The sequence below is a fragment of the Amblyomma americanum genome, chromosome 11 (genome assembly GCF_052857255.1).
Source record: "Amblyomma americanum isolate KBUSLIRL-KWMA chromosome 11, ASM5285725v1, whole genome shotgun sequence".
Taxonomy (NCBI): Eukaryota; Metazoa; Arthropoda; class Arachnida; order Ixodida; family Ixodidae; genus Amblyomma; species Amblyomma americanum.
In genome coordinates this window covers 112,665,728-112,678,866 of record NC_135507.1, presented here as the reverse complement: position 1 = coordinate 112,678,866, position 13,139 = coordinate 112,665,728, and the positions used below count along the sequence as shown (strand labels likewise).

The window sequence follows — 13,139 nt, the reverse complement described above, 5'->3', positions numbered from 1 at the left end:
CTCCTATTCCAATGGTAGCGGTTCGGTTAGTCAGAAAGGCTTTCACATAGTTGAATATTCTCTGCCCACAACCCAGTTTGCTGAGCCCCTCCAGCACAGCCCTGTGACTGACGTTGTCGAAGGCCGCTTGAAGATCGAGAGCGAGCAATATGTTTTCTCCATATTTTGGAACGGAAGTAAGCACCTCCTCCTTGATCTGCAGGAGAACATCCTGTGTCGATAGGTATTTTCGAAATCCAAACATAGTGTGCGACATGAGTTCGTTGTCCTCAAGGTGGGTCTGCAACCTGTGATGCACAACTCTCTCGTACACTTTTCCCAAGCATGATTTTAAGGAAATGGGTCTAAGATTGTCCAGGTTTGGAGTCTTTCCGGGCTTCGGAATCATTACTATTTCCGCATGTCTCCAGTCGTCCGGGAGGGTCCCCTGTTCCCAGTTTTTATTGATGAACTCCGTGAATCTTTTGATTGAATTGTCATCCAGATTCCTTATCATAGCATTGGTGATGCCATCCCTCCCTGGTGTTGTGTTCTTTGTGGCGGACATCACAGCGTGTCTGACTTCTTCTATGGTAAGGGGTTCGTCCAGAGCGGGATTCATTTCGCCCGTGTATGCCAAGCTGCTGTCGGCGTATGTTGCATTGCCGATGTAACGCTGCTTGATGTTCTGTAGCATTTCCTCGTCAGTGCCTTGGAACCGGTGCGCGATCCTTTGGGTCGTCTTACGGGTTTCGGATTTTGTGGTGGTTGAGTCTATGAGAGCCCTTAGCAAGGCCCATGTCTTGGCCCAACCTAGAGTCCCCTGAAGTTCGTTGCACTTTTGGTTCCAGTCGCGCCTCGAGAGCTCCGTCGCATATTCTTCAGCTTGTCTGGTGACCTCAGCGATCTTACGCTTGAGCCGCCTATTATGCTTTTGCCTTTTCCACCTTTTTAATAGGCCCCGTCTGGCGTCCCAAAGGTGTAAGAGATGTTTGTCCACCTCGGGTGTGTTGGTAGTGAGGGCGACCTTTCGGGTTAGTTTTCGCCAGTCTGTCTTGATTCTTGCGACCCAGCCTTCTATGTCGGTGATCTCAGCGTCTTCATGCTGTGCCCTGGATTTCCTATAGGCTTCCCAGTTTTTTTCAGTCTAGCCTGGCCATGTTGTCGCCTGATCGGGAGGGTTTCTATATGGATGCGCAGGATGCAGTGGTCACTGCCTAGAGTTTCGCCGTCGTTTTGCCACCTTCCGTGCCTTACCCCTTTGACAAATGATAAGTCTGGGCACGAATCTCGGTTGATGCTGTTCCCCACTCGCGTGGGTTGGGTGTGGTCAGTGATGAGGGTGAGCCTTCTACGATCAGCTTCCCTGGCTAGATCCCTGCCTTTCGGGGTTTCCCGAACGTAGCCCCAACTTTTATGCCAGGCATTAAAGTCCCCCAGAATAACGATACCGTTCTTGCCTGCTGCTTCTTCTGCTTTGCCTAGCAGGTAGCTGAAATTGGCTTTCCTCAGGCTTGGCGGGCTGTACACGTTAAGTAGGAAGGTGCTTTCTTGGCTTCTCTTTTGGGTAATGATTTCTATAAGGACGTGGTCAATGTCCGTTCCGTCGATGTCGTGTCTGATTGCGGTGACTGCTTTTGCAACCAGCGTGGCGACCTTGCTTTGCCCCTGCCCCTCGTAGACGGAGTACCCCGCGAGAGTGAGTGAGCAGCCGGTTTCCTGTAGGGCGATTATGTCTGGCGGAGAGGTGCAATTTGTGATGTGTTGTTTAAGAAGACCCTGCTTTCGGCGGATCCCACGGCAGTTCCACTGCCATATTTCAAGGGTTTCCAACTTGACCGAGTGTTTACGGTTGCTCGCCATACTGGGATGGCCTGTTATAGGGTTTTCCTCTGGATTTCATGGCTGTGAATTGTACTAGACGCTCTCTATCCCTGCGCGTCTCGTCTTGGATGTTGGAGATGAGGTTGCTAAGATTTGCCAGTGCATTGTTAACAGCAACCATGGCAGTTGTAAATTCCTGGCGCCCTATAGTAGTCGCCTGAGCTTCGTCTGTTTGCGGATTAGTGCTGTTCTGCCTTGTTCTTTGGGCCTTTAGTTCGTCTATCAGATCGTTTAGTTTCTGTCTCAGCTCGGCGTTTTCTGCCCTGAGCGTCTGAATTATTTGTCTTAGCTCTTGAACGTCCTCGTTAGCTTCCCCATTAGCGTTGTTACCTATCACTGTTTTCTGTGTGTTTGTGTTTTTTGGAGCAGTGGGAGAGGTGGGGAAAAGATGCTCTTTCCAGCTCACCCTGGTTGCTTCCTCCTTTTTTGGTGCTGTCTTCTTCTGCTCCTACTTCTTTTTGGTTTCTGGATCCTCCCGGGTCCTGGACGCCGATCTCGACTTTGATCCTGATCTCGATGCCGATCTGGACTTGGATCTCGAACTGGAGTCCTCGCTGAACCAGCGTTTCCGGGCCCGGCCGCGTCCGCCGTTGTCTCCGCCGCCTGGTTCCTCTTTTTTTCTCGTCCGTGGTCTCGGTTTCCTGAGGCGTTCCTTGCACTCCTTTGCCCCCGTAGGATGCGCTTCCGTGCATAGCACACACCTGGGCTCGCAGGAGTGTCCGTCCTCGATCACTGGCTCGGTGCATTTAGAGCAGACGACAACGTCAGGTGTCGGGCATACGTCCGCCCTATGTCCGGCCTTTAAGCATGTATAACACACTTGCCGCGATGATCGATAGAGGTAGCAACGTATCTCGCCGCCGTAGTAATAGACGTAGCGCGGAACGATCTTTCCCTCGAAGGTAATGACCGCGCTTTGGGATTTGCCAAGCATTCTTGCATAAAGTATTTTGACTCCTTGGGTACGTACCCGGAGATGCGATAGTAGTTCAGTTGGCGTGGTCCCGGCGTCCACTCCATGAATGACACCTTTGCACGAATTGTCCGGCGCGGCCACGTAAGCTGTCACTGCATAGTTCTTTGCAGCAAAGCGTAGACTTGAAATACACTGCACAGCACTGGCAGTCTCCATGCTTGGCGTGCTGAGTATAGCGATGTTGGATCCGTTGTGCAGCCGTATAAGGAAGCTGCCTTCGTTGCAGATGTCTGGTTTTCCGCATGCTTTGGTTATAGCCCGGGCCATCTGATGCGTGCTCAGTTCGCTGATGTTGAGTCCATTCTTCGGTCTAAGGATGACTTTGAAGTCGTTTTTTGGCAAAGGAGGTAGCTTCTCTCGCCGAACGGGATTCCACTTGAGTTTGGGTTGGCTCAGCGCTGAATTGTCCGCCGCGTCTGTCCCGGCCTCTGGAACGGCAATCAGTCTCGAGTTCTGGTATTTGGCAGGGAACCATCCCCCGTTGTCGATTGTTCTCTTCTGCGAGAGGTCCGTAGCGTTGTCGGTAGCGTGGTCGGTAGCGTTGTCGGTAGCGTTGTTGGTAGCGTTGTCGTCGCTGTGAAGATTCTCTTCGAGCGGTGTCGTGGCTCCAGCCGACGCCGCCGCGTCAGCGTCCGCTATCCTCACGGGTGCGGCGTGAGCTGTAGCAGCGTTCCTTCGGGCCGACGGCCTGACGCCGCCTAGGCTTAGCGCGGCGTTCTCTGCCTTGGATTTTCCGACGGGCAGAAAATGGCGAAATCTGGACTCACGGATGTAAAGCGGGTATCCACGGATTCCGCTTGATCAGTAGAAAGCGATGGAGTACTCCATTTTCTACTGCGTTGATGTTTTCCGGGTGTAAGGAGGCGTCATATGGAAGGCCTCTGCTATCTCTCTTGTGCGCCGATCATTGTGCACAAACAACACTTCCGTGTCGACAAAATACGGTGTGCATTAACACGTGAAGCAATGCTTGGCTAGGCAATGCTTCACCTGTTCTGCCGTTCTTCTACGCTCTGGTCGTCTCGTGTCATGTTGGCCGGAAGAGGGCGCACGTGCAGGGCGTATCTTCAGATTTCGGGGATGCGCACGCGCTCTTCCGTTAGTGTTGGATGGTGGATGTGAATGAAGTCGGGCAAGCAGGCGGCGACCCGACGGCGTCTTTGAGAGTCTTGTGTAGTGGTTTGCCAAGTGTGCTTCTCGGAGCTCCACGAAAGTGTTGACCATCCCCAGGCCCAGGAGGCGCTGGTTGGACATGGTGACCGGGAGGTCGAGAGCACGCTTGTAAGTCTTACGGAGAACCACCTCAAGGGCTTTCTCCTCACATTTGCGAAGGTAGAGGTAAGGAGTCGAGTACAAGACTCGACTGGTTACGAATGCGTGCGCCAGCCGCAAGGCATCTTTGCATCGTAACCCCCCGCGGTTATTGGAAATCCGGCGGATAATGCGGCCCACCTGGTCCCCCACCTTGCGCAATTTGGCCAGTGTTGTGTCGACACGGCGGTGTTTATTGATAAAGAGACCCAGTACTCTGATCTCCGCGTGTTCTGGGATGCGTCCGCTCGCTAGGGACAGTTCGATTTTGGTAGTGCACTTCGGCGTGGGTCGAATGTGCACAAATTCCGATTTGGCAGGGGAGCATTCAAGGCCGCTGCGGCGGGTGTAAGCGTCCACAATCTCCGCCGCTTGCTGCAGGTTGGCTTCAATGTCTCCTACCGATCCGTGCTTAGCCCAGATGGTGATGTCGGCATATAGCGCGTGCTGTATGCCCTCGACACTTTCCAACTGCGCCGGAAGTTTCATCATTGCCAAATTGAATAGTAGAGGTGAGAGGACGGCGCCCTGCGGGGTACCTTTCGTACCTAATTGGTAGGGGCCGTGTTCTTCATCTTGTATCCGGATATACAATTGCCGGTCGGAGAGAAATTGCCTAATGCACTGAAACGTGTTGGGTCCACGGTTGGTTTGGGAGAGGTGCGTCAGAATTATGTCGTGTGTTACTTTGTCGAAAGCCCCCTTCAAATCGAGGGCGAGTATTACCTTGTCATTAAGGGGGTATCCGACCGGATTCAGAATTTCGCGGTCTAGTTGAAGCAGGACATCCTGCGCGGACCGGTGCGGGCGAAACCCGAACATGGTGTCTGCGAATACATTTTGGTTTTCCAAAAACTCGGACAGCCTGTCTCGCACCATAGTCTCCGTCAGCTTTCCCGCACAAGACATGAGGGAGATGGGGCGGAGGTTGTCCGTGTTTATGGTTGTGCCGGCTTTAGGAATGAAGCTGATCAGGGCGGTCTTCCATTCGATTGGGAGGGGTGCCTCACCTTGCCAGATTGAGTTTATATATGCGAGAAGTGTCTCGTAGGCCGGGTCGGGAAGGTTGGCATGTAATTTCACAGTTATTTTGTCTCTTTCCGGCGCCTTTCCTCGTTTCATTTTACTCAAGGCCGCCTTCAGGTCGTGGAGCCGGAACGGTTGATCCGGCTCCGCGTTCTCAGAACCTGCATACGAGTACCCTGGCCCTCGGGGGTCCTTTTGGATGCAGAGGTATTGATCGCGTAGTTGCCATGCTAATTTAGAGGTATCTCCGTCGAAGCTATGGATAGCCCGTTGGAGATGTTTTTGTGTCTCCGCTCTGGTTTTAGTCGGATCGATCAAGGCGCGAAAGAGACGCCAAGTGCTCCGGCTAGACATATGTCTAGCGGCCGTGTTGCACCAGGAAGCGAGTGGATGGGTGCTGGGTAAGGACTTCTGTAGGATGGAGATGGTTTGGGTGGCGGCTTCTGGACAGCGAAGGTTGGTGGAAAGCAAAGGTTTGTCTGCAGAGGGTGTGGGTGGCTGGTTTAGGCCAACTGGAATCTGGCGGTGGTATCACACAGGCGGTGAAAAGTCGAACCCCAGGTCAGGACGAATTTTTCTTAAACTATGAAGTTTCTGTGGAAGCCATTCCTTCGGAGCCGTATGGCGGCGCTTTGGTGAATGCGAGTGAGTAATTACTACCTCATTACCAATGTATACTCTACCTCAGGGGATTCCGCTAAAAACATTTGACCAGCAGGCGAACAAATTTTGCCTACGCCACATTGAGGACCGAGACACGTAGAGCTAACGCTGTGAAATGGCTACTGCATGCGTGACTGTGCAGATGAGTCCGTCTTCTCTGCAGTCGCTCATCTTGTGCTGTACCTGTTTTACATCGCGCTCATGAGCGGCCTAACAAAGGAGCAACATCCTGGAGCGCCTGCTTCTCTACGCCAACCAGGCTCTAAAGCTGCTTCCCGTTCGCTGCGCTGCCACGAGCACCTTCTGCTCTCCGCCTTTGCCTGGGTACCCGAGCCTCGGGAGCGGTGTGATTTTCCGCTCTCTGTGCACACATTCGAGAAGTGGAGACCACGCTTAAAAGATTTCGCTCGTATAACCATATATAGTTTAAGCCACGTTAAACCCCAGCCATCTTTTTTTTCGCGGCGACAGCCGTCAATGGAGTTCGAGAATGAGTAGTCGTGTAGCTTAATCCCGCTCTAGTAGTCGCTGTTCTTCCTTGGCTTAGCTAGAATGCGGAACAAGAGCCACGCGAAGGAGTGGCAGAAGAAAAGAGGAAGAAATGGAGGAACGCTCTGACCGAGTGTTTGAGCCACGGCTTAACCTAGTTTAGCAACTAATATTGTATCTTTGAAAAGCAGCGTACACAGGGCGGCAAGGAGTAGGGCGTACAGGGTTTGGCAAAAGTCTCAGGCCGCGGGGTCTGCTTTCGAGCCCTATAACTGAGCATTTACGGCTCCATGAGACTGCCAATGCCTTCAGAAGTTAGCATGGGCCTTCAGATCACTATCCTGAGATGTTGAGTTTCGCAGGTGTCATAAATGGCCCACTACATTGCGAACCAGCAGACCATGCGGCCTGGTAACTTATGACCTACCCTGTACATGTCCCTCCAGTATGAAAGGAAGCAACCAATTTGCACAAAACAACAAATTCTATGGTTATTTCTTTACTGAAATTGAAAATGACTTTTGGATATTATAAGCCGAAAGGAAAACTAGTTCGACAAGAGGAAAAATTGTATGTCCGTGCTTTGTCCCATTTCTTACTGAAGGATTCGGTGCGTGCCAGCGCTGAATTGGAAAATTTTTTTATTTAAAATCGCACGTCCGATACCTGCTACTCTTCTGGAAACAAAGGTGGTGGCCTTGATCTTCTTTTTGCTAATCTCATCTTTAAATCTCATTTTAAAGGGTAATTTTTTCTGAGACTTGGCATGACGTGCTCTCCACCCATTGATGTCTTTCGAATTACCTGTGTTTCACCTGATCCAGAGTACTTCACGTGGAGGCGGCGTTAGCATGCTTATTCAAGAGAACCTCAGATTGAATTGCACAGAGGAATTTCACTCTTCTACGGATGTCTATGAGGTCCTATATGTACTATATTTGCTGTATTCTACCGTCCTCCTACTGACCAAGGCGGCGGTCAGGCCAGTGATGCGGCGGAGGGTGCTAAGAATGGGAATGTGTTTATGGGGAAAGGAAATGGCACAATATCTGTCTCATATATGGCTGGGCACTTGAACCGCTCCGTAAGGGAAGGGATAAAGGAGGGCGTGAAAGAAGAAAGGAAGAAAGAGGTGCCGTAGTGGAGGGCTCCGGAATAATTTCGACCACCTGGGGATCTTTAACGTGCACTGACATCTCACAGCACACGGGCACCTTAGCGTTTTTCCTCCATAAAAACGCAGCCTCCCCGGTCGGGTTCGAACCCGGGAACTTCGGATCAGTAGTCGAGCGCCCTAACCACTGAGCCACCGCGGCGGGTTGGGATTGTGTTAGAATCCAAAAACAGCGCTGTGGCAAGAGACGAAGAAGGAGGCGTCTTGCACCTTTGGCCGACTTCCTGACGTCGGGAAAACTGCGTGTGGTGGCTTCGGATAAAGTGGGGTATTTTGTAACTCTGCCGCAAAAGACTTCCGAAAAGAACATAGGAATTCCGTCACAAAAAAATTAAGCCTGCGCGCTCAGATCTTGAGAGGCAAAAAGGGTTGCGGGTGGTGGGGGAAATGAAATCCGAGGGTCTTCATGCGCCTCTTGAGGATGCGGAAGAAAACTGTGGAGGAACCCTCTCGGTCGGATGGGTGCATCGATCTCCTTTACTTGGTGATGGAAGCGATTGAGAAAAAAGCCCTGCACACGTTACAACGTCGGCGATTGCTTCTGCATCCTCGACAAGCGACAAGTACAACGCTTCCTGGATCACCTGTACAGCATAGCGGCCATCATTACATTTATAGCTGAAGAAGACAACGGAAGCATTTCATTGCTGGATGCCCTCGTAACACGCTCGCCCTCCGGCATGAAGTTAATTGTGTGCCCACACACCTTGACTTTCACACCCATTAGCTCACAAATGCTCGGTTGTGGCGTCACTTGTGAACCGGACAGTCCGCATTAAGTAATAAGGAAGGACTTGCAAAAGAACGCCGGATATTCGAAAAAGTTTATTGAAAGGGCGTCCAGACGTCACACCGACAAGCATTTGAAGCCGCAACCCACACAAAATGCATCGTCGTCATCTCGACGAAAATGCGCGGGCATTCCGTACTTTCCAGGCATAAGCGAAGCACTGGCACGTGTCTTCAAGGGGTACAATGTGCATATTGCCCACGTGCCAACCAGCAAACTGTGCGGGGCCATTACGAATGTGGAAGATGCTTTGCTCCGTTCAAAGTTCCCGGGTATATCGTATATAGGGTACCTTGTGATAATTGCTACCCCGTCTACATCAGTGGGACGGGAAATTTGCCTAGGCGGCTAGAACAGCACCGCAATGATGTCGCCAGGAACCGGACCGCGTCAAACCCTGCGGCAGAACACGCGCAAAAATCAGGGCATGAAATCGCTTGTGATGGCGTACAAATCGTTGCTACCGAAAGAAGCTTCTCAGCTCGGCTGCACCTTGAATCACTGATCATACAGTTAACGCCGAACACTATCAGCATTGAACTACGGGTAATCTTCACCCGCCTTACGCAAAATCATTACGCCTACTTGTCAAAGCTACTTAAGCTGCTTCTTTTATTTATTTATTATTTATTACAGAGACCTGCAGCGCCTGAAGGCATTAATGCAAAGGGGGGGGGGGGGAATAACTTCTGCTCGTTTGGCTGAAAGTACCACATAAAACAAAAATACAATGACACAAATAATAATAGATGAGGAAAAGAATGCACTGAAGGAATACAACCGCGCTTCATAAATAAAAAATATAATGACCGGTCCTTGATTGTGAACAAGGAACCCGAAGGGGTCCCGAAGCATCAACTGCTATTTAAGATTAGTCAGTGACCCAAGACTCGAAAAAGATACCTAACGGAAGGGTACATCTGTTTAGCTGGCGCCGCTTCAACAAAAAGAATTTGTATAAGAAAAAGTTGAAAAACGCCTCCTCGTCCTGAGAATTTTCAGTGCTTTTAGCAAGGCCATTGATCGTATTTTTTTCATCTTTTGTTGCATTAAATGAATTACTGTGGTGCTCGCGGCATTGAATTACATATGATTCGGTCATACCTGAGTCATGATCATCCTGGCAACACCCACTTCCCTGTCGGTAATAGTTCTAGGAAAATAGGAATATTTGTAGCAGTTCGTTCTTGTTGATAAAGGTTTTACGGAAAGAGAACATCGCAGGCGTGTAGCATAACCAATAGAGTAACTAACAATTTTCGAGAAATAAATGTTGTAATGCCCATTAATTAACTGGAAAAAGAATGTCAGGCGAAAAATACTATTTCTATCAGTAACGGATGGTAAGCCACTTTTTTAAAGAAGATTAGTGACAGAGGTGCGGCCATAGAAATTATAGATAAATCTTACCGCTTTTATTAACCCTTTCTAATTTGTGAATATTGATCTTGGTACGTCGGTCCCAGATCATTACGGCATATTCTAAGACTTGCCGCACAATAGTGTTATACGCAAGGAAACGTGTTTCAGGAGTAGCGAACCGTAGTGTACGCCTCAAGAAGAATACTTTACGAAGAACATTTGCCGAGACGGTAATCGCGAATCATCTCGAATCAGACAGCATTGATCTGTTAATCGCATCGAATACTGGCGAAACCTTTCGTCAATCTTGGATACTGAATAGCCTGGGACGGGGACGCCGGCGTGAGCGCAACTTCTTTGTGACAAAAAGGTGCGAGAGAGATATTGAGTTTGCGTGTCGGTAATACTTCCTTTTTTTTCGTCGCATGTAAGGAGTACCGGTTAACCGTTGCCACGAGGTGAATTTGTGCGTTAAGGTGTGGGAAGGTCCTATTCGTATACTATCAGGGACGAAAGTCCCCTGGACGTGTCAGGCACAACCGGGGTTCGTAGCTCAAGACCACAATTCGGGGGGTGAAAGCCTCGTGCTATAATTTATGGCGGTGAAATCAGTTGCGCCGATATCGCCTTTCGTGTGTCCAGGAGACTTTCGTGCCCGTAATGTTTCCCGCTTCCTCGCAACTTTGCTCGTTTGTTTCCGTGTTGCTAAGGAGGCGACCCCTTTCGGTCACGGCGCAGGAAGCCGCGGAGCTGGAAGATGACTAGCGTGGCTAAGCCTGACAGCGGCGCCAACGACAAGCCCACCGCCAATGGCAAGGTCGCCAATGGACACGCAGGTGAGTGTCTTAGAACGCGAGGATTTTCTTTCAGTTTGTTTATTCCCGCCCTGCGTCGCTGGCAGAAACCACCGCTAATATTGTTACGTGGCTCAACGCATGATCGAGGAAGCCGGCGCTGCGCAGAGGAAACGCGCGCAGCCTGAGCTAGCATCAAACTTCATTCACTCTGACGTTGTCCCTTCTTGTCCAGGTTGATTGTAATGAGGTGCGGAGTGCTCTCAATTTCTTGCGCCTGGAATATTGCATGTTCAGTACTCATCAAGTACTGATGCTGCTTCCGGCGGCCTTGATAGAGGTGCAGCTCTTTTAATTGCTGTCCTCACGGTGGCGAAAGCTTATCGCTTTATTAGCTTCAGGCTTAATACTTGGTGAGTTCGAGGTACAAAGCAGGCTCTCAGGAAACAGGACACCAGGTGGGACGGGCACAAGCTATGAAAAGCTTCAGAAATACAAGCCATAGTATTAAAACGTAGCGCTAAAAAAACAGCAAGAGGACGAGACTAGACACACAGAAGAAGACACACACTCGTCCTCTGTCTGTGTTCTTTAACACTGGTGTTTAACACTGTGGATCACCAACAACTCGCCCAATCCTCAGTTCTTCTACATAAATACACGCGTAGGCGAGGGTGTGCTCTTGCTGCGGCGTTCAAAGATTCTGCAATGTCACGGCTCCAACCACTACAGCGCGCTGCAACCTTCCTCACGCAGTACGAATCACACTAGGATGATCACGCTGATAGGCGTAACATTGAACTTCCCAGTCCTTTTGACATTTTGTCCAGCCTGCAGTAAATCGTGAGCTGGACGGCTCGTCTTAAAGGAAGGAGGACGACGCTGTACAATCTTGGTTGTTAGTAGAGATCCATTGTATGGCTCTTTCCGGGCATGTTCATGTTTGTCCGCCAGAAAAGCTCGCAATAATTGCTCAGGACAGTTTATTAATGCGTTAGCTTTGTAAGCGTCAGAGCAGGCGGAGGTGGCAAGCGCCGTCTGTCAGTATCCGTGACCCACCTATATGCCGCGTTGGGCGGGCGGCATCGCGCTACACGATGATATTTCAACAGCGCATGCTAGACACGGACAGAAGGACGAGAAAACAAAGACACACAAGCGCTGAATTGCAACTTTATTTGAGAAAGACGCCAACCGCTACATATATACCCTGAAGCAAATGCCCACCTGAGCGAAAGCAGAATCACAGCACGTGTCAAGCCACAAGGGGGATAAAAACGAAAACAAAAATTGTAATGGTTAAGCATACAGTAGCCAGCGAACTAAGCCCGGAAAATTAAAAAAAAATTAATACAGTTTAAATTTCTTCGTTTTTGATCTCGCTTGTAGCATGACATATGCTCTGATTCTAGTTTTGTCCTGGTGGGCGGCTGCTTGGCGGTATATGCTATGTAGTGGCTGGCGTACTTCTCAAATAAAGTTGCAGGTCAGCGCTCGTGCGTTTTTGTTTTCTCGTCCCTCTGCCTGGAAATGTCATGCGAAAATAACTAGGCCGTCTGCTTTCCCTGTACCTATGTGAACTTAGTATACTACCGCGGATGTAATGAACCTTGTTATGCCAGCTCGGATACAACAAACTTTAATGTGTTAACATCGTAAATGCCGAGCCTAAGTATGCTACCTTGGATATAAGAAACCTGCACGTGTTAATCTCGGATATAACGAAATTCATGTCTGGGCATGGGATGTAATGAACTTAGTGTGTTTATCTCGCATATAGCGTATTGTGGTGTTTCAGCGTCGGCTACTACGAACGTCTGTCAGTGCATTCAAGCGATCCGCCGAGGATCGCCTGAGTTTTATTTTTGTTTTTATTTCCACTACTGTATTCAAACTGGCGACGTCAAGACCGCAAAGAACTCCCTGATCACCCCTTAAAAGTGAGTGTTTGTGTCGCGGAGCCTGAGGAATCCGCAAGAAAGAACCGCCACCACGGTGTGCCTGCGATAACAGCCGGTGGTTGCGACACCTGTATTTAATGTTTCCACTTTTCTAGCTTACAAACGCTGTTTTCAGCGTGGGCAGCCTCTTCGCCGTTGGAACGCGGTGGCATATTTATTCAGGCCAAAATTAATTTGTTGTCAGTGTAAGTGGGGCTCATGCGGAGCTCTCATACCCAAGGCTGGGCGCAGGCGTGCCGGCGCCCGTTCGGTCGTCGTCGATCGAGGAGAGGTCCCCGGACAACAACAATGGCCAGCAGCCGGCCAAGGTGACGCTGGTCATTCACAAGTACGAGGCGCCCCCCGGAGCGGAGAAGCAGCACGTGGTGCAGACCGAGGACCTGGAGCGATACGTGGCCGCCATGAGGGAGTCCGGCGGCTTCAAGGAGCAGCTGGCGGTGGGTGGCACTCACTTGGGTCCCGCGGCGGTAACTGCGTGGTCGCCGTTGGCCGAAGGAGAGGTTGCCTAACATGAAAATATCTTTGTTGCAGCAGAAAGACGAGCTAGTCGGTCGCTGTAGCTTGAGAACATTTTTTCAGTGCATCGGCAAACCAATGAACACGGCCTTCAACAAACCGGTTGAGGCTCAGCGTTCGTCCTACTTGTCTGTTTCTCAGTTTGTCTTGCGGCTGAATGCGCTGAGAAATAAAAAAAAATGCGCTCAGTATATCTCGGGATGAAACGTACAGC

General features: G+C 50.2%; 1 protein-coding gene across 9 annotated transcripts in view; it reads left to right on the top strand.

Moving 5' to 3' along the window:
- LOC144111045 (receptor-type tyrosine-protein phosphatase mu-like) overlaps positions 1–13,139 on the top strand; it is a 392,283-nt gene that overhangs the window by 191,997 nt on the left and 187,147 nt on the right. For 7 of the 9 annotated variants that reach the window (XM_077644146.1, XM_077644150.1, XM_077644144.1 and 4 more), the window contains 2 exons: positions 10,393–10,490; positions 12,641–12,846. In XM_077644146.1, the coding sequence (XP_077500272.1) occupies positions 10,412–10,490; positions 12,641–12,846 (285 nt within the window). In that variant the 5' untranslated portion in view covers positions 10,393–10,411. Of the gene's footprint in view, positions 1–10,364; positions 10,491–12,640; positions 12,847–13,139 lie in introns of all 9 variants that reach the window. The other 2 variants (XM_077644152.1, XM_077644148.1) reach the window with 1 other exon arrangement.